The 21,859-nt window shown below is 41.3% G+C and overlaps 2 protein-coding genes across 2 annotated transcripts in view; one reads left to right on the top strand and one right to left on the bottom strand.

Annotated features, from left to right (window-relative positions):
- ighd (immunoglobulin heavy constant delta) lies at positions 1-20,136 on the bottom strand. Its single transcript, XM_061846464.1, has 16 exons — positions 18,873-20,136; positions 17,626-17,640; positions 10,948-10,994; positions 9,322-9,615; positions 7,953-8,303; positions 7,541-7,858; positions 7,115-7,470; positions 4,548-4,914; positions 4,162-4,458; positions 3,760-4,071; positions 3,401-3,685; positions 2,989-3,315; positions 2,572-2,889; positions 1,652-1,936; positions 1,421-1,569; positions 1-1,290 (listed from the first exon to the last, which is right to left on the bottom strand). Exons 1-16 carry the CDS (start codon positions 19,268-19,270, stop codon positions 1,282-1,284), a joined length of 4,128 nt encoding a protein of 1,375 aa, XP_061702448.1. The 5' UTR covers positions 19,271-20,136; the 3' UTR covers positions 1-1,281.
- Positions 17,745-21,859, top strand: part of LOC133514494 (uncharacterized) — a 37,296-nt gene continuing 33,181 nt past the window's right edge. The window contains exon 1 of the mRNA XM_061846241.1: positions 17,745-17,814. The gene's annotated coding sequence lies outside the window, so the exon portion shown is untranslated. The remainder of the gene's footprint in view (positions 17,815-21,859) is intronic.

Below are 21,859 nucleotides of genomic sequence, written 5' to 3'. Positions count from 1 at the left end.
CACCTCGACAAGATTCCTAGAAAAATTACAATGTTCCACTCGTTAGTTTTAGAACTGGACTGTGGGCGAGTCCTGTCTTTCTTTGTGGATATACCTGGTTTCCATGGACACCATATTTAGAGTACAATCAAACAATCTTTTCAGTTCAAGACCTTCTCAGGGTTTCTCTACAGGAGTTGTTTGGGGGTGATTCTTTTTCAATCCCTTGTTCTGAGTGTGGGACGTCGTGGTGGTCTTGAACAGTGACCCAGTCACAGGCACTCCGCTGGGCCCGATGCCACCTTTCCCAACTGCAGGCCCCTTGGCAGTTAGGTTGGCATCCGTGCGAGACGTCCACATCCCAGCAACAGCGTCACCGATTTGGGCTGGCACACTCAAGTCCCCAGCCAATCACACACAGAAAGAGTCAAATAATTCCAGAGGTAGCCAATAGTGGTCCTGGGTGTACTGAGTGTCATCCCTCCCCTGATAGAAATTCCTCAAACCCACCATATACACAAAACACAGACAGTGTATACAAAGTCGGAGTGTGCACATACTTGTGCTTACATACGTGCCTGATGGAAAGAAGGGATGAAAGCGATCTTTTTACAGTGGAGTGAATCTTTCCATACTCTTGAGCAGGTCCGGTTTATTTCGGACATTATTTTGTACTTTGCTAGTGGAGTTCTTTCTGTCTCATGAAGCTTTCAAAGGCTGCAATTCGAGCTTTGGCTCCCTCCAGTGGTTAATAGGAACAAATGCGGCTTCGGCTTTTGTTAAATTACTGTTTGCCATTATTGACATTTAAAAAAACAACAACAACAATATTTTAACATTATTTTGTCATCATTACTGGGAGATTTACACTAAAGAAAAATACACCATGTTTTTTTTCCAGTTTTTCTACTCAAAGTATTGCTCTGATGTCATCCCAATATCTCAGTAACTGTGAATTTCTATGGAATTCTTTGATTTATTAACTACCATCTTTTTCATAATATTCTATTTATATTCATCAAATGCAATACTTGTGGTGGCAGAATACTTGCTGTAGCTCTTGAAATTGATATTATGCATGTTGTCATAATGATGTAGCTTCTCAGTGTTGTCCCTGATTCATTTGACTTGGTGACCTCATCTCCCAGCATTCACCCAGAATGTTGAAGTGAAATGCAATTTTTAGAAAAGAAATCAATGAGGCAAACCTCAGTATATTAAAACGGAAATTTAATTGGTCAGCATTCAGGAAATGATCCACCACCTTAGAAGAAGTCAATAGCATCACTTCTGTTGTCACAATTATTTCGTCTAAAGGAGGACAGACAGATGGGAAGAAAGTCAGTACTTGGTTAATATACAAAAGAGCTCAGTATATCATGAGATCAAATATTAAAATGTGTACGATTTAGTCACAAAAAGAACACCTGCTGCATCTCACCTTAACCAAAGTGGCCAAGACGCCGTAGATGATGGAGATGAGAAAAAGCACAAGGAACGTGGCAGACATGTACCAGCTTTCCACATTAATATCTTGACTAACAACTGCATGAGCAATGTCATCCAACACATTGCAATCTGGCAAAATCACTGAAATGATTGAAAAAAATATGCATCATTATTGTACAGTGATAATCACGACATGTGTCAAAGCCACAAAGTAAATTAGTACCTGGATTTGATAGGTTCAAGGTAAGCGTGAGGGTTGTATGCGTCACCCTGCAGGTATGGACCGCACCAGGTAGCAGGTCCATTTGGGACATGCGAAGGTGGCTCTGGATGGTGAACCTTCCATCGGGCCCTCTGCTTGGTTGACTGGTGTTGAAGTGCGACAGTTCGTTGGCGTCAAGAAACCAGGAAATGTTTATGGACGCAGGGCTGAAGCCAAACACCAGGCACACAAGTTCACCTGAACCCCGGAGCAAGATGGCTGAAGGCTGGCTCGGGGTCACTGTGGCTGGTGGATGGAGACATTCATTGAAGTGGGAGAATAAAGAAGAACATTTTGATTCAATCTTGTAAAAAATGGTCAGAATGTGGCACCGTGACACACTGTGACCAACCCCAGAACTTAAATGTTCCATTTTGAAATGAATTAAAATGCCATTCCAGCCAACCAAAAACACCATTATTTTTGTGACATATTTTTAATGTATTGTATAAAATAATAAAACAGAGCATAAACAAATAAACTAGTTCATAAGGTGTAATTATTATACGTTGAGAAAAGCCAAAAGTCAGCAAAGGTGTGGGTGTTACACCACTCCTGCTATTTTTAATTTTTTTTTTTTTTAGCTATTTCATCTTTATTTGTATTTCAGGTAATTTACCAAGTTCTTTAAACTTTGCATTTACTGTTGACTACTGTGAAAGGTAACATTTGAAGAATTCACTCCTTGTTTCATTGTGTTTAACCCTTTTCACAGAATCGTTTCTAGCTCCCAAGCGGCTAGATGCTAGTTACTGGTGTGCCTAGTGTGTTCCACATCTTGACTCAGCTCGCGCGAGCCATCACGCCTAAGTACTCACGCTGCATTGCTAGCTCGACCACTACAGCAAATAGATTTGACAAAGGGTTATATTTAAACTCACCAAAAACGTCGTCAATCGTGCTTCTAAAAGGTGTTCTGGATGACTCATGTTTGACAGAACAAGAATAGCTGGAACCCCGGTCCTCAGTTTTGGACACGTTCAGTCTGCTGCTCATTGAAAAAGTCCTGCTACTGCTGTATTTCCATGAAGGGCTGTTGGTATAGGAATCTGACGGCAGCCTTTGGCCATCTTTCTCCCAGTACACGATCTTATTATCTGGGAAAAATCCAGTAACCAGGCAAGTTAGCGTGAGGTCATCCGAGGTTGACAGCTCAGAGACGGTAGGCGGTATTATGCGCACTGTTGGTGGGTACAAGTCTGGGGGAACACAAACACAGATAGAGTCAATGTTGATACTATGATGGCTATGAGATTATGTTGTGAAAAATACAAATGCACTAAACAATACTACAATACCTCTGCTTTTGCTTATTTGGCCCTCATCACCCTGGTCGGAACATTTGTGTTTTCCCTGACAAGAGACTTGTTTATAGGCATCCCAGTCGCTCGCTAACACGCTGAGAAAGCTCCGTAAGGACTCCGTCCCGTTGCTGTGACTGGTCGCCTTCTCTGTTTGTGGTTTCTGGGAATATGTCTTCCCATCTACTTTCCAGGAAATGGTTAAATCATCGAGATGAGTGCCGACCAAAAGGCAAGTGACGGTCACTCGAACCCCCTGCTGCGACTCTGTGAGTGGCGGTCCTTGCATATACACTGCGACTATTTGAGATGATGACGGGGTTACTGCAAAAATACATTGAATAGCGATTCATATTTTGAAATGCAATACTGTTTTTCTTCTGCGTAAGAAAATCTCGCAATCATTTACCTGAGCAGATGTTGATAATTTTTCTCACGTCTTTATTCTGCCACCTGTCAGACACTTTACAAGTGAAATTGTCGCCAGTTTGCCACTCTTCTTTCTCCACATCTAGTTGACTAGCCACAGAGACACGTCCATCCGCACTCATGCTGACATTAGTCGTCGATGAAGATCTTTCCTGAGACCCGATGAACCACGTAATTTGAGGGTTAAAGCCCCATCCGGAACAAAGGAGTCTCTGAGGTCCTGACCTTTCGCTGGGGCCCAGAAAGAGCTCCGCTGATGGCTCCACTGATCAAGGATGACAGATTGATAAGGTATAAACATTTCAGCATGAAAGCAACTCTCAAGAATTAGCCTCTTACCAAAAATGCTGTCAAGGCGGTTTGATTGGAAGGTGCTGGAGAAGCCTTGGTTCACCGTGCAGCTGAACTGCGTGTCACTCTTCATGTATGACTTCGGCAAACTGAAACGCGGGCTGATGGAATGCGGGCCTGGGCCTTTTGGCAGTTCAACAAAGAGCTTGTCCAAAATATCCACACCGTTGGCCTGAAGGGTGACGTAGAGGTCGACGGCGTCGAGTTGTGCGACGTGGCATTCAAGCACAGCCGTGTCTTTTTTCTGCAAATCGGCAAAATATCGCCTGATCTCCACTGTTGGAGCGTTGACTGCTGACCCTGTTTGATTATGGGGGGATAACGAGGGAGGCTTTAGTCCAGCAGGTCCGCTTCTCTCAAAACCGTATCGATTTTGCAAACGCCTCTTACCTGACACGTGCACGGTCTCATCAATGTCTGAGAAACAGCGATGCGCCACTCTACATTTCACACTCTTCATTTGTCGCCACAGTTCGGCAGATACCGTCAGGTGACTGATGATGTGGGACGAGTTGGTGTACTGGCTCACTTGGTTGGAAGAGGCCGCTTTGCCCTCCACCAGCCACGTGACAGCGGCATCATACGCAGTGCGCACCAAACAGGTTGCCTTCACTTCAGCTCTTGCCGTCATGACCGCGTTGAAGCTGGGGAGCTCCATATGAACGGAGGGAGGGTCGTCTCCCTGTGCTGTCGGATGACACGGCGTGTTCATTTTTACAACATTCAGGATCACACGTTGTACTGGTCAAAGACTGTAGTCATACACACATACGTACTTTCACAAATGCTCGTGGACTTCTTCATTTCCGCGTTATTGTGAATGGACCTGCAGGTAAAATCTGAGCCCTTCGTCCAGTCACTCATGCTTGGCTCGATCTCACTAATTACGGTGAAACTTTTCGCTTCTTTCACCACACTCTGAAGTTTCCTGGTGGAGGTCTGTACGGCATCTACCTTTTGGTTGTCCCGTAGCCACTCGAAACTCAGTGTGTCAGGATAGAAGCCACTTATGATGCACAAAATTTTGACAGCTGAGGCTCCAGATGTATCTTCCCACAGGGTATACAATGTCATGTCCGGAGACACAGAACTCTCTGCTACAACTGAAAATACAACATATGTCTTTTGGTTTTGTTTTTTTAATATTCACTTCTCAGTCCATGTGGAAGTTGTACATTTCCCGCACTCATCATAAATAAATCATACATACCTTCAAGTATTTGACTCAACTGTAAATGTCTTTGGTTTTAGGCCAGATGGCAGAGTTTCACTTTGACAGTCTCTGGTGTCGAACAGTCAGGTGGAAACAGGACTGGCTTGAGTGAGCACAGGCATCAGCGAAAGCAGCGGGCGAAAGCGTAAATACACACACACACACAAGCGTGCCGAAAAAAGCACCGAACGCAGAAGTGAAAAGCGGCGAGGAGGAACTGCGTGTGACGGACGGCAGGTGTGACACGGACACAACTTGCGGCAAACATTGAAATACTTTACATGTTATTCAAATCTCAAGATAGTCCGTTGAATGCAGGTGCTGGTGTGATGTGAACGTTTGACAAAGAGCCATTAAGAGAACAACTTGCATGTGAAAAAGTCCATCCATTGACATCATTTTGGTATTTATTTATTTTTTAATGAAATGTAAAAAATCAGGTGTATAAAAACTCATTACTTACAAGTGACATGCAGTGTTCGCTTAGGAGACAATTTTTACAGACAAAAGCAGATTTATGATTTGACCTGAAAAGAAAATGAAGAACATGAATATCTGTCTTCATAACAATCAAAATAAATAAATAACAATAATATCCATCCGTCCATTTTCTGAGCCGCTTATCTTCACAAGGGTCGCGGGAGTGCCGGAGCCTATCATTGGGCTGGAGGCGGGGTACACCCTGAACTGGTTGCCAGCCAGACAGACTACAGCCGCGCTCACGATCACACCGAGGGGCAATTTAGAATCTCCAATTAATGTTGCATGTTTTAGGGATGTGGGACGACACCAGAGTTCCTGGAGAAAATCCACGCAGGCACGGGGAGAACATGCAAACTCCACACAGACGGGGCCGGGAGACCAACGCTCTACAGCTGCCCCACCGTGCCGCCTGATAATAATAGTGAAATGAAAAAAAAGGAGACCGAGAGAAACATTAACAAAATGTCAAAAGTGTTATTATTATTTCAATTCCAAAAATTTCAAGAAAATTCCACTCAAAAAGCAGAATGTTTGTGATTAATCAGAGCAATTTAACATGACTCCTTACATCCTCAGTACGAAGATGCACACTCGTGCCAAGTATTATCTCAGTTGCTTACTGTATATATATTAGGGGTGGTATGTTTCTATTTAGAAAAGATTTTTTGATGCGTAGCATGATTCGTGGTGGCCGATTCCATTTACGAGTATATACACATACATATATACGCACACATATACATAATAATAATAATTACAGTATTATTATTCTTGTTACTACAGTATTGCAGTATTGTTTTACCTTGAAAACAGTTGTTCCAATGCTGAAAAGCAGTGTGATGAGGAAGAGAATAATGAAGGTGAGTGCTGTATTTTCCATGTTATCTTGCTCTGCATCCACAGCACTATTCCAATCTGTCTCCACCAGGACATCTAGTAAATGTACATTAGTACTTCGGTTAAAGCTTGAAATCCAAAATGTCGTCTTTTAAACAATAGCTCAGTTGTGCCTTGACACGACGATACGTTTCATTACCTTGCAAATATTTTCTATACTTTCACACAATCAGCTGCCAAATTTGTTGTTTTTTTTAAGGCCTGGCTATGCCTGTGTCGTAAAATGTTGATTTTGTTAATTAAATTAATGCTAAAGACTTGGAGACCCTGAATTGCTTTTGAAAGACTCCAATATTTGTGTGGCATGTGTGATTTTCAATTATTGTTTATTATTATTATTATTATTATTATATACTGTAGCCAGTATATTTCACAAGCTAGACCACCAGACAGTGTTGGACCTTAATTCTCTCTTTCATTTGGGTGGCAAGACCCAGGAGAGGACAAAGACGTGCAAAAAGACAAGTGACAGAAATATTGTAAATTTACCATCTATTCTTTATCTCTGTCCCATGAGAAATACTCCAAGTGACATTCAACAATAAATGTATGCTAAAAAATAAAGACAACATGGACGGCTTGCGACATACAACAGTTGCAATGTTATTTTTTTATTTAGATTTTTTTTTAAATTCTGCATTGAAAGACACAATGTTCATGAACAAGCAGCAAACATTCAAGAACAAAACAGGAGAAGACAGAGTGACACGGAAGACGTCTACTGAGTCTTGCACAATTCAGGTTCGTTCATGGGCAAACCACGCCTTTTTGACTGGCAGTTGTGTATGTAATGGACCTGGCAATGACACCAGAACCGGTGACCAGAGATTCGTGGTAAAGGATACAGCTATAGACCACGTCAGTTTTTTTCCACTCCTCAATGCTGAGCGTTAAGTGGCTGTAGACTGAATATAAACCCTGGTTTTCGACAGGTATGGAGGTACTCTGGTCGTGGGCGGAGTCTGCGGGCTCGTCATTGATAAGCCAAGACACCAGAACCTCACGAGGGAAGAAGTCTTTTGCAAAGCAAGTCAGGGTAACCGTTTCTGTTCTACTATGTTCCACGGGAGACATCATAAATAGCGAAGGACGCTGCGGTTGTCCACCTGCAACGATGACAAAACGACGTGTGATCAAGAGCACAAAAAAACCTTTGCTTGACCATGAATTTCTTACCAATAGTTCTTTCGTAGGATCTCCTGACCGTACCGCCGGTACCTTTACGCACCACAACGCAGTCGCGCATTGTCCCCTTTGTCCACTCATCATATGTGATGTCGAGCTGAGTGCGAAATGTGGCCGTTTTGTCCGCCGGGACTAATATTGAGGTACCGGCCATATCCTTCCCGTCCTCGTTTTCCCACGAAATTCTCTCCACGGTCGGCTTGATGACTTTCACTTCACATGTCACTGTTCCTTTTTTGCGCATCAACATATCTTCCACCTTGGGGCCCGTGATCTTTATGGTTATATCTCCTTCGGGGACTTCGTCACCTGTTGATTTGATCAATAGTTTTATATTATTTGAAGCCCTCTACATCGAAGGAGCTGCATTTGAAAGAAGGAAAAAAAGCAGAAATGCACTCACAGGATGAATCCGATCCAGATGGAGATGTGTGGGTCACAGATGAGTTCATATAAAAAGCCCCTTGCGCACCTTTCCCTTTAAACTCGCACACTATGGTTGTGCGGCGTGACCACTGATCGGATTTTAGCGTGAGCAAACTTCCTGCGCTATAAAGTGTTACTCCCTGCGCGCCACTTCGGGCCTCAGAATGAGTCTTGATCTCGTCTATTTTGTTGGAGATCTCCACTCCATTTCTCAGCCATTTGAAATCATAAACATTTGGGGAAAAATCTTTGGCAAAGCAGGCCAACGAGGCCTCGTCTTGGCCGTCAGAAGAGGCCAACACTTTAAGAGTTGGCGACATGTAGGCCTCTGAAAAACAAACATATTGACAAATATATGTTTGCGCGAGACAAGACTAAACATGTATGCACAGGCAGGCATGACAGTGAGCTGAGACAAGACTCCACATAAAAAGGTACACGCTCAAGCAGACATGATAGTCGGCAGTCATTCTAATTTGGCTGTTTTAGAAACACTTTATTAATTCTTCAGTAAAGAACTTATCCATTAACTCATCAATGTGCATGCGAGTCAAAACTAAGATATTGGCTGAAATGTATCCACTGCAGACCATGTGTGCTTTTGCATGTATTGTAAAGCGCATCCACCGAGGCAAGCGAGCACAGATTTTACCCAAATTAGTCATTCACACTCTGGAGCCAATGAAGTCGGATGCAAAAAGCAAGAACACATTAGAAATTATAATTTTTCTGACAGAGGCGACAGAGTCAGCAGCCGCACGAGGAGAACTCCGCCATTCCACCTCACTGTTTTGTTTGCTTGAAGCGACACCGTTGGAACCAATTTGAAAAACGACCTGGAAATGTTTTTTTTCAGTGGCTGAAAATTTCCGTTAGGTGACATCCAATGTGCAATCTGTTTTGTTTTTTTTTGTTTTTTCCCCCTTAACAGTGGGTCAAGACAAATATATGTATTCTCATTCAATATTTTATGGCACTTATCAGCTGATTTGTCCTACATTGGTAAAATAAACCCTTTTGCTTTTGTTGCTTGATTTGTAATGTATAAATGATGTTTTGAAAATGTAAATTATCATTACAGAATTCAATTTACTGTGATGATTTTTTTTCTCTCGACAATGTAATAATCGTGATTAAAAAGAACAGAACTCATAAAATTGGCCTTACTGGACTAATTTTCTTGCAGTACAATTAATCCTAATTGCTTGTATAAACTTTTACAAATCCATATACATCTCTCATACATATCAAGACATGATTTTATGAAACATATTTTCAAAACAAAATCTAAAAATCCCTGTATAAGAATCTCTGTTAGAGGATTAAAAAAAAAAAAAAAGTATTACCTTCTTTTTTGGTGATCTCAGCTTCAACATCTTGGTTAGAATGTTTGGCGACGCATCGGAACTTTGCCCGATTATCCCAGTCCGCTTTATTCACTTGAATCTCACTGACTCCAGTATATAAGTTGCCCTTCTGTACTGGAGGATACTGAATAAAGTTCGTCAAAGCGACCCCGTCTTTGGTCCAGGTGAAGGTCAGCGGAGGTGGCGTGAAGCCAGTGGCAAGGCAGCCAAGACTGAGGGTGGTTCCAGAACCACATTGCATCAGAGGAAAGACCGTCGGTCCGATCGGTGAACCTGGCAAAAGGAAAGAAATTGTGCCGTTGAATCTGACATAGTGTGTGACTTCAGTGAAATGCTTGTGATGTACTTTATACATCAGTGAAAATAAAAAACCATAATATTAAAGAGTACATTATATTTTGACCGATAAATATCACTGGGCATTTTTAAAATCTCATTTACAAAATGTATGACAAATATATCTACTAAAAAAACAAGAAAATATTTTGGATACAACTGAACAACCATTAGAAAACATCTAATAATTGACATTTTTCACCATTTTTGATTTCAGACTAAACTCAGCATTTTATTTCCCCACAACTTCCTTATCTTGTAGCAGTAAGCCGGTCACACTTAATGAGTAACATTTATACGCAAAACGAACACATTTTACTAACTTCAATTTCAGCACAGCAGCTTGAAAATTAATAGATAAAATGTGACTGAAACATATATCCATTGCATGAGAAATCTGTTCAAATAATAATAAATAATTCCTGGGCTCGATAAACCAACAGTTGATTTTACTCATCTGTCAGTCATCCACAAAAAGACAATAAAACAGCATCAAAAATGACTCGTAAAATTTCAAAATTGTACTTACCGCGTGTTACTGACACACATTCCTTTTCTCCGTCAAAAGAGCAACCCTACTGTGTAAATCATTTTCCAGTCGCAAAACATTTATGACTTACCAGCTGTAACCGTGACTTGGGTTCCTTTACCCCAGTACTCCAAGGCATAAATCACATTGACCGAATGAAAATGCAACGTAATGCAAAAATTTCATCTAAAAACCTTAACAAAAATAACAACCGTCTTCTGACACGAAACATAGTTAATACTTACCAGATGTGACTGTGACTTGGGTTCCTTTACCCCAGTAGTCGTAACCGTCACATTGACTCAATGCAAGCGCAATTTAGTACAAAAACCTCACACGAGCCATCGGCACAAAGCAATTATTACTTACCAGATGTAACCGTTCATTTCCCCAGTTAACACATCACAATGACCAAATGCAAGTGTTTTGCAATTCCAAAAAAAAATTTTAAAAGACAGTATTCCAGACGGCAAAAGAAAAGAACTTACCAGATGTAACTGTCACTTGGGTTCCTTTACCCCAGTAGTCGAAAGCATCACATTGACTGAATGCAAGCGCAATGTTGTACAAAAACCTCTCACGAGCCACTTTTTCAGACACCAAACAATTACTACTTACCAGATGTAACTGTTCCTTTTCCACAGTCAGTTAACACATCGCAGTGACCAAATGCACGTGTTTTGCAAATCAAAAAAAATTTTAAAAGACAGTATTTCAGACGACAAAAGAAAAGAACTTACCAGATGTAACTGTGACTTGGGTTCCTTTACCCCAGTAGTCGAAGTAACTACACAGCGACACAATGGAATCGGTTGGCAATGCAAATACCATTCAATAATTTAAAAAAAAGAAATTTGACAGGAAAACTAGTTCTTCAAATAGTCACCTCCCTTGAGATGTTGGTTTCCTGTCCTCGGAATTGTGTGTAATCCAACAGTGAGAGAAAATGTCTTTCTTTCTACAACTTGCGCTGTGACAGCTGTGAACTCGCCTTCGAACAAAACACATACTTTTCCTCCCAGGTCCACTCATTTTGACCCCAACATTCAAACCCTTTGAGATGGTCCCAACCACATCCAATCACGTCTGAATGATCGCAAAACAAAACATGAACAAGTCTGATTTACATAAGGGAATATCGCCGAGCTGGGAAAGTGCGTGGTAAATTTAAAAGAAGAAAATGCAAACCTGAAAGCAAAAGTTGACAATGCCCAAAACCATCCTTCAGATGTTATTGAAATGACGCGATTGCTTCGATAAATGAGCAAATCCTGCTGCTCCTTGTCCTAGTAAAATTTCTCCACAGCAGCTGTCATCAAACCTATGGTCCCTTGTTTGCTGAAGACTTTGACTTTTTATGTTGACACTCAAGCCATATCAAATCAAACAAAAGTATTGCTTTGGCGTCATCTTGAAGAATGTAGGAGTGAAGACAGGAGTTTCATTCAGTCACACCATAGCCATTGTGGCATTCAAATACAAACCTTTATGAGTGGATGTCACCTACTTGTGGATTATTGCTATTTGTGACAGGGTCTGCAAATAGTGAGGGAACACAATGCCATGGCAGGGTAAGGAGAAAATACCGTGAGATATATTCCTTTCAATGTGGATAAAATTCATTTTGACGAGTTATAGGACCTTGGAACAAATTATTGGCAAAGTCTTAAAAGCCATTTGGAGGGGCATTGATCCAATATCACTATGTTAGCATAGGGGTCAAGTGGCCAGAATACTGGTAAGCAAGCACACATGTGCCAATATCAGGCAGTGACGAGAAAGTGAACAGCATTAAACACCTGCTGTTGAGTTGCAATGGCTCCTAATTTAGGTTAAGCGATAAGGAAAATCTTTGTAATCTGGAGGAGGTTACTGACTGTAAGGTCGTGGTCGGGTAGAGTGTAGCCCGACATCATAGGGTGATTGTGTGTAGGATGACTCTGGTGGTGGGTAGGAAGATTAAGAAGGCAAAGGTAGAGCAGAGAACCGTGTGGTGGAATCTGAGAAAGTAAGAATGTTGTGTGGCCTTTTGGAAATAGGTTAGACAGGCTCTCAATGGACAGGAAGAGCTCCCGTAAGACTGGACTACTATAGCCAAGGTGATCAGAGAGACAGGCAGGAGGGTACTTGGAGTGTCTTCTGGTAGGGAAGGGGAGAAGGAGACTTGGTGGTGGAACCCCAAAATACAGGAAGTCATACAAGGAAAGAGATAAACGAAGAAGAAGTGGGACATGGAGAGGACTGAGGAGAGGCAGAAAGGAATACATTGAGATACGACATAGGACAAAGGTAGAGGTGGCGAAGGCTAAACAAGAGGCATATGACGACATGTACACCAGGTTGGACACGAAAGAAGGTCAAAATGATCGATACAGGTTGGCCAGACAGATAGAGATAGGAAGGATATGCAGCAGGTAAGTGTGATTAAGGATAGAGATGGAAATGTGTTTACTGGTGCCAGTCATGTGCTAAGTAGATGGAAAGAATACTTTGAGAAGTTGATGAATGAAGAAAATGAGAGAGAACCAAGAGTAGAACAGGCAAGTGTGAAGCACCAGGATGGGATAATGATTTGTAAGGGGGAAGTTAGAAATGCACTAAAAAGGATGAAAATTGGAAAGGCAGTTGGTCCTGATGATTTACCAGTGGAGGTCTGGAAGCAATTTGGAGAGGTGGATGTGGAGTTTTTGACATACTTTTTCAACAGAATACTAGCAGCCGAGAAGATTTCTGAAGAATGGAGGAAAAGTGTACTAGATCCCTTTTTTAAGAACAAAGGCAATGTTCAGAGCTATGGAAACTATAGAGGAATAAAGTTGATGGGCCACACAATAAAGTTATGGGAAAGAGTAATGGAGGCTTGACTCAGGACAGAAGTAAGTATCTGCAAGCAACAGGATGGTTTCATGCCCAGGAAGAGTACCACAGATGCATTATTTGCCTTGAGGATGCTCGTGGAAAAGTACAGAGAAGGTCAGAAGGAACTACATTGTGTCTTTGTGTCACGTCCCATCGGAGCGAGAGTAGGACCCAAATGCAGGACTCGGAAGATGCAAGGTAGTTTAAGAAGAGACACGTTTATTATATGCAGAGGTAGGGGATCGAGCAGGCAGTCCGGTGCAGCAGCGGTAGTTGGGACGTCGGTGAAGAGAGCAGGTGAGCGGGCAGGCAGGAGTCGGTACACAGGAGAACAATCAAAGCAGGCAGAAGTAACGAAGGACTCAGGCTTACAAGGTTGGTCGGAGAACGGACGAAGGTCGGTACACGCAGGTTCAATCAGGGATACCGGAGCACACGAACGGGACATGAAGATCAACGAACTGGCGCCGGCCAGTTGTCATCGCGGTCATATAAATCCACAGCATAATCAGGCTGCATGAGGCGCAGGTGTGCACTTTCCAATCAGCGCACCTGCGCGGACACCCGCACAGCTCGTGCTGGAGTGGCAGGATCATGACATTTTGTAGACCTTGAGAAAGCCTATGACAGAGTACCAAGGGAGGAACTGCGGTATTGCATGCGTAAAACTGGTGTGGCGGAGAAATATGTTAGAATAGGGCAGGACATGTATGACGGCAGCAGAACAGTGGTGAGGTGTGCCGTAGGTGTGACAGAATAATTTAAGGTGGAGGTGGGACTGGATTAGGGATCAACTCTGATCCCCTTCCGGTTTGCTATGGTCATGGATAGGTTGGCAGATGAGGTTAGACTGGAATCCCCTTGGACTATGATGTCTACAGATGATATTGTGATATGCAGTGAAAGCAGGGAGCAGGTGGAGAAACAATTAGAAAGATTGAGAGATGCTCTGGAAAGGAGAGGAATGAAGATTCACCACATTAAAACAGAATATATGTGCGTGAATGTGAGGGGCGGAGGAGGAAGAGTGAAGCTCCAGGGAGAAGTGATAGCAAGGGTGGACGACTTTAAATACTTGGGGTCAACAATACAGAGCAATGGTGAGTGTGGTAAGGAAGTGAAGAAATGGGTCCAATCAGGTTGGAACAGCTGGAGGAAAGTGTCAGGTGTTTTATGTGACAGAAGAGTCTCTGCTAGGATGAAGGGCAAAGTTTATAAAACAGTGGATGATGCACGGATTAGAGATGGTGGCACTGAAAAGACAACAGGAAGCAGAAGTGGAGTTTGCTGAAATCAAGATGTTGAGGTTCTCGCTCGGAGTGAGCAGGTTGGATTGGGTTAGAAATGAGCTCATTTGACGGACAGCCAAATTTGGATGATTTGGAGACAAGGTGAGAGACTTTGATGGTTTGGACATGTCCAGAGGCAAGAGAGTGTGTATATTAGTAGAAGGGTGCTGAGGATGGAGTTGCCAGGCAAAAGAGTGAGAGGAAGACCAAAGAGAAGGTTGAAGGATGTGGTGAGGGAAGAGATGAGGGCAGTTGGTGAGAGGAAGATGCACGATATAGGCTTGGATGGTAAAAGATGTGGCGATCCCTAACGGGACAAGCCAAAAGGAAAAGACGAAGAAGAAGATTTTTACAAAATCTCAAGTCCCCAGAACTGTACGTATACTTAACGGCTGCAATTCCACCAGATCAGACATAGCTGTTATTTTTCAGAATCAGCTTTAATGGCCAGGGATGTAACAACACAAAAGGAATTTGGTACGGTTTTCTGGGTTTCTGCTTTCTGTCTAAGCTACCTCAAAATAATTCCAAATCAGGCTGATACGTTTTTCATTTCATGAAAAGAAAATGTTCTTGTCCTTGTTTCTTTTTCACAGTCAGATGGTGTCCCGTGCTTTCCACGTTATTTAAAGCATTTGCCTATACTGTACAGTTAATTAAGGTTTTAGAACAAATTGTCTTTACATGAGAAAACAAATATTTGCAAATTAGCAGAAGTCGAACGTCATCCAGCGTCGTGAAAAGAATTTGCGCATTTTTCTTTGAAGGTTCCGCTGATCTTGTGGTTATTCCTTCACAATATTTTTGATATGGTATTTGTACAGTATATGCCATTTGTTTGGATTTGATGGAATACTGTTGTTTCACAACGAGAGCTCATTGTGAAATAATTATTGTGTTGTAAAGAATTTCCTCCGGTGCTTGCGAGAATCGCATTCGAATGATGGCAGGTTTTTGCTATGCCGTGTGACACCGTGCCACCCCATATACGCACAATGACACACCGCCTGTCAAAAACCTGCCAGCTGCAGCATGTGCCAAAAGTACTTTTGAAAGACAAAATGTATAAATAACCAAAAACAACAACAAAATGCAACGAAGTATTTTGTCAAAATGATCATTATAATGTATTCATTGTCTTTCATTTTTATGAACTTGATGAATGATGACATTCCGATAAAGTAATTTGTTTTAATGGACATACAGAGAGACTTACAAAGCCTACTTCAACAATGTTGCAACATTGTGCAAAAACCGAATACTGAATACCAAATAGGATTTTCTCAACCTTTCCAATGTTTCTGAACATCCCAAAAAGTTTTATTTCATGATTTTGCAGTGGATTTGGGAAACTTTTTTTTTTTTTTTTTTTTTGGGGGGGGGGGGGGTTCCTGTTTCACAAGAGCAGCTGGTTTTCCAGAGGTGCAACCACAAGATATAACACATTTAGGTTAAAATGACGAAAAAAGCATGACCCGAACAGCTAATAAAACTTTTTTTTTTTTTTTCAAACACTGGAACAAGTTCACTTTTCTTCCTAAGTTCGTGGACTATCGAGGGGCGGTGAGTACAACTTGGAGGTGAGCCAGCATCATGGATTTTTTTTTTTTTTGTAGAATTTCCACTATAAAGGGTTTAAAGTAATTGTACAAAATCTAAAACGAACATTTTTTCCGATCATTTTTGAGAAAACACTTCTCTGTGTTTGCAGCACTGCATTGACGTACACATTTACATGTACATACAGTATGTTTTTTGTTGCTTGATTGAATGAATATTTGATCAATTTCATCATTATTCATGTATGCATGAATCAATATGAATGAGGATCCGTTTTTTCCAATATTCAATTGTATTTAAATTGATCAAATATGATACGTTCATAAAAATGTGACTGACTCTTTAAATAGCGTCTGTAGGATTATTTCTGGTGTATACATAGCAAAAATGATACCTTAGAAAAGAAACAATACAAACATTTTTCAAGTAACATCAAGATTTTCCAGAATGTAAATGTATAATTACATTTTACAATTTTCATGAATTTAATTTATTGTACAAACGATTTTAATGATTACTGCCTCATGATATTCAGAGATGTATCTTATTACATATTTGCAGCTTTTAATGAAATGAAGTTTCTCCCTGTGCTTGCAATTTGTAGACACTCGAATGATGACAGGTTTTTGTTATGGTGTGTGACACTGTGCCACCCACCCAGTAATACACGACGATACATCCCCTGTCAAAAACGTCCCAGTTCCAGCATGTACCGTTTTTTTTTTTCAAAGACAACAGATTTTAATATCCCAAAATAACCACAACATGCCATTCAACATATGATTAAATTGATGTTTGATCAAATATTGTCTTTAATTACTATTCATTTATTTTCAGAATCTATACTTGGTATTAAATCAATAAAAATATTATGCCTATATATATATATATATTATTTTAACAGCAAATGGTAGGGTTTTCTTTGTCAGCATTATTTTAACTCTTGAAAATATGGTTGTTTGATTCACGTAAATTCTGGCAGAAACAGCAACCAGAGATAAAAAAAATAATAACAAAGACCAACAATCAAATGAAGTGGGAGTAGGATGTATGAAGAGTAGTAAAATTTAGAAAGCAACCGAGATTTTTTGTAAAAAAAAAAAAATGTCATTCAATAAACGTAGAACTCAAAGAATTTTTCTATCCATTTTCTTCACCACCTATGCTCACGAGGGTCACGGCAGTGCTGGAGCCTATCCCAGCTGTCAGCAGCCAGCAGGCGGGGTACACCCTGGACTGGTTGCCATTACTGAGTGGGAATCGATCACACAGTGTCCATACAAAAGTCAGGCGTGTGTACCACTACACCATCAGTTACTGCTTGGGAACGAAATACTTCTTAAGTGGTAGAACGTTGCTGTCATGTTGCATGCTTTATGTAATGTAGTTGATTCAATGAAATACAAGTCAAGTTTTTTCCTTGCTTCTTAGTTTTTGTTCAGGTCTGCTGATGTTTTGTGTTGTTGTGTGTCTCTGGCACAGTAGTACACTGCAGTGTCTTCAGGCTGCATATTCTGGCCGTTTAGGGTGACGATTTTGCTGGAGGGGTGCAAATTGATACTGAACTTGTTTTTCAGTGAGTCCGTGCGGTAATAGTCCCCAGTGTGTCGTTTGCTCCCGATCCATTCCAGTCCTTTCCCGGCCGGTTTCCTGACCCACGCAGTGTAGTAGTCACTCAACAAATAAGACACCTTACAATCGATGTTCAACTCCACACCAGACCGAAGGGTCAAAGACGCCGGCTGGGTCAACTGTTCACCCTTGACACCTGTGGAGGGACGCATGTTACATGTCGAATGTGAGCAGTCAAAGGTCACGGGTGCGACTCAGTGACACTCACTGGACCCGGCGGCGAGCAGCACCAGCAGAACGACACACAACATGGTTGGTATGCCGAAGGTGTCCTGACGGGAACGTCTCTTCTGCGAGGGCAGGACTGCAAGTTTTATAGCGCACCGGTGGGGCCATTAATTTGCATAGCGGCACCGTATGTGTTATGAAAGATGGCAGATACTGTGCATATTTAAAAACTGATGCTTATTGTATGCTCTAAAACTCAAGCTTACCCTGTGTGATATTGACAAAACATATTTTTCATTTTATTCCATGTTTTAAATCTTAATCAAGTGACAGTAAATACTTGGAAAAGTTTCAATGAGTAAAAATTGTTGTATTAATCACATACAATACAATTTAACAAATGCCTATCATCATTATGTAAAACAGTTCTACACCACTTTTATTTACAATCACAATAATAGAAGCTATTTTAAATCTCTTTTTGGCGTGGTCAATCAAACGGAGCATTTTCGACAAAACTGTATTCAAAACAACTCTTCTCAGTTTTGTCGAAAATAGATTCAAAACAGCTACTTTCATTTGGAAAAGTCCATGAAAACGATAAAGCATGTGTGTGAACCAGTTCATTATGGTCGTTAAAAGAGGACTAGTGAAAAGGTTGACATAACTGATACAAAATGTGCTTTATTAGAGTTTTTTCCTCAATGTAATGGTAGAAAATTGCCCTAATTTAAAATTACATCAAAGTGATGAGCATCATCCTTCATTGTTATTTTCATTATTCTTGTAAAAGTACGGCACACCTATAGGGACATTGAAGAAAAAAAACATAACTTTTTATCATTGTAATGAGTAACTTTGGAAAGTGTCGATAGATGAAATCTGTTGCATTATTCACACACAATACATTTGAACAAATCATCAAAACAGTTCTATACCACTGTTATTGACAATTATAATAATAGTGTAGTAGTATCACTGTATAGTGTAGTGTAAAATGAGTAAATTTGTCATTACGATGTCAATGTCCCTTTAAGGGCTCCGTATAAAAGGTTGTTTTTGTGTTTTAGTTATGATGTAAGTAAAACACCTGTCATGTTGGTACGAGCTGCCGGAATGGTTTTTGTGCATCTGTTCCGTTAGTGTCTGTCAGTGTGCTTCTGGCACAGTAATACACAGCCGTGTCCTCGGCCTTCAGACTGCCCATGTTGAGATAGAGTTGGCTGCTGGAGTCCTGTCGGGAGATGGTGAATCTACCCTGGACCACAGATGAGTAATATATCGGAGTACTCGCAGTGCTGATGTAAGCGAGCCATTCCAAGCCTTTACCAGGCGCCTTTCTGATCCAGCTCCACGCATAGCTAGAAAAAGACAATCCATCTGTTTTGCATGTCAGGGTGTGCGATTCTCCAGCTCTTTTGGACACTGCTTCAGACTGTTCGATGCTCCAGCCTTCAGCGGCCGTCAAAGCGCAAAGCGCGACCGTCAAGAACCTTAGCATTGCGTCTGCCATCTTAGTATTGGTTTGAGGCAAGAACACTGAAGGCGTTCTCATGGGTACTGCACTTACCGGGGGGTTTTATAGCTCATGGGTGGGAAGTCTGTTTTGCATAGAGGGAAATGGAAGGTTAAAGCACCGGTGGGATTCTCTGAAACTCAGCACAACGTGAACATACGAGGAAACAGAAACATGGTGTTTCAAGATTTTGTTTTTCTGTTAGTTTCTTTAGTTTTCTGTTGAACCCCAGTGGAGGTCTGCCGTCAAGCAGGTGGGACTGAAGCTTTCACTTCTTTTTTCGATTGAGCCACTCACCAATAGAAGCACACTGCATTGTGTGTTTCTTTCGGCTTGTCCCTTTCGGGGTCGCCACAGCGTGTCATCTCAGATGAACGCATATATATGTTTGGCACAATTTTTACGCCGGATGCCCTTCCTGACGCAACCCTTCTCAGCATAATAGGAGAAAAATATGGAGTTAGCGTTTCTTTCGTATATTACGGAAAGAAATTGAATTTTGACAATCCCATATTGTTTTTTAGTTATTATTATTATTTCAAGGAGAATGCCCAAGTCCAATACAAAGTACGATTGAGGTCTCATAATAATTACATGACCGAAAAAAGAGTGGATGTGCATTATAAAATAAAATGACAGAAATTGGTTTTGTGATGGAAATGGGAAAAGAATGAAAGTCTATTTGACATTACTCAATAATATATAATTAGCCATGCACGATATAGGGGTGGGGGAGAAAATCAGAGTACCTGGAGAAAACCCACACAAGCACGGGAGAACATGCAAACTCCACACAGGAGGCAAAGACTTAAACCCAGGTCCTCACAACTGTGAGTCCCAAGCTAAACAGCTGTACCACCATCTCATCTTTTTTTTTTGTTACTTTTCTGTCATTAAGCTTTCAATCTCAACTTAGAAATCAGGAAAACCCTTCTACCAATGTACAATGCGCACCACCATATGCTATCCATATGCTCAAAATGTTTGGAATTATCTGTATTTCTATTTTACTAGGTTTGCACTTTTATTGTTTGTACTTGTCTTGTTTTTCAAAAAAACATCTGTACAACAATGATTAATAATAATCTTTGTGCATGTACTTATGCAGCAGCGGTAAGATGATGAAAGAAAGAAGATGCTTGTTCTGGTCCTTACAATTGTCTGAACAGAATCCCTCAACCAACTCAAATAAATGCACAACAATGGCATAACATTTTATTGATATTGTTGAACATTTTTTGCAATAAATATTTGTATATAAAATGTTTGTGCATAGTGCAGTTTATCTGCTACATTACACATCCTTGGCCAAGACTTCAAAAGAAGCATCTGACTCATCTCCAATCTGAAAATTATCCATCGTAGCTACCTTTGGTCCATCATTGTAAATTTGATTCAGTTCTGGTGCTTCCTGCATTCATGAACAGTGACCCCATCTTGCTCCCACAACATGTCATCCTTTGTGCCATCCATGGCGTTTCTGCGGAAACATTTTTTTGAATCCCAAAAGTCTTGGTTCCCTTTATTTCTCATTATTGTCAGCGTTTTGAGGGGAAGGTCCACCGTGCTAACAGCACAGCGAGTGTCGTTATAAATGAGTGACAATGTGGTGAGTATTTAGCATTCTTCATGTTTACTTCCTGTTGTGGGTCCCTCACTACTTCCACCCCTCCGCCCACCTTCCTTGATTTTGTAGGGCCCTGCCGTGTGTTTCAACTTGTGTGGTCTTTTTCACAGTAATAGACGACAGAATCCTCGGGCTGTAGATTGGATAGTGTCAGATGAACCATGCTGTTGTCATTATCTTTCCTGATAGCAACTTGTCCTGTCAAGCTGCTGGCATATGTGTTGTGAAGGGACGATGAAAAGCCCCTTCTGATCCATTCAAGGCCTTTTCCAGGAGCTTACCTGATCCAGTGCATTGCGCAGCAGGAAAACGTGAACCCAGAGCCTATGCAAGAAAGACTGAGGGTCTGACCCGCTTCTTTCACGACCGCACTAGCTCCTCCTATCGGAACACAGAGTGCACTTGCCGGGAATGTCCACTTTTTTTATGTGTTTGGTTAGACATTTTGATACCGTTTTCAGTCCTATCTGCACGGGTACACTTTTTTCAAGTCATGCCCGTATGAGTTTTTGATTCCAGCATCCTGGTCAATTGCCCTCGCTCGATCTTCATCCTTTTTTTCTAACACTTTCACCATCGTAAAACTATGAACACACCGTTGCTCAGTTCGCACTATCACTTGGCTAACTAACAAGTTACACTGCGATTTCTGAGAACCGAGAACATGGCAATGGTGATACTCGATTAACCACTAACACGATTGGATCGTTATATTGTATAACTCTGTTGTCCAATCCAGTAATCTGCCGGAAACGAGTTCTAATGTTTATGTCGCAAAATGCAAATATTTACACTACCGAGCAAGTGAGAATGGCATATGATAGTCGTGCTTGTGCTAGCACTAAGCTGAACTTGCAGCTCGGAGCCCACCACCGAGAGGCAGGCGCACGGTACCCTACCCCCCCTTCCACCCTGAAATTTTTTTCAACGGATTTGCGCTTATCTCGAGAATTGTCATTTTGGTCTGAAAAAGTCAGAAATTCGCAGATCGGCGGAAAATT

This window comes from Syngnathoides biaculeatus, chromosome 16, assembly GCF_019802595.1.
Source record: "Syngnathoides biaculeatus isolate LvHL_M chromosome 16, ASM1980259v1, whole genome shotgun sequence".
NCBI classification, from domain to species: Eukaryota; Metazoa; Chordata; class Actinopteri; order Syngnathiformes; family Syngnathidae; genus Syngnathoides; species Syngnathoides biaculeatus.
The sequence above is the reverse complement of the archived record's forward strand: the minus strand, read 5'-3'. Positions and strand labels throughout refer to the sequence as shown.

Excerpts from the sequence above, each read along its gene's own strand:
- ighd (XM_061846464.1), bottom strand. The coding sequence starts at position 19,270 with ATGAGAACGCCTTCAGTGTTCTTGCCTCAAACCAATACTAAGATGGCA. Across the intron at positions 7,859-7,952 it reads ATCTGGATCGGATTCATCCT|GTGACGAAGTCCCCGAAGGA; the intron begins GTGAGTGCATTT and ends TCAAATCAACAG. Across the intron at positions 1,570-1,651 it reads CTTGAACCTATCAAATCCAG|TGATTTTGCCAGATTGCAAT; the intron begins GTACTAATTTAC and ends CAATCATTTCAG.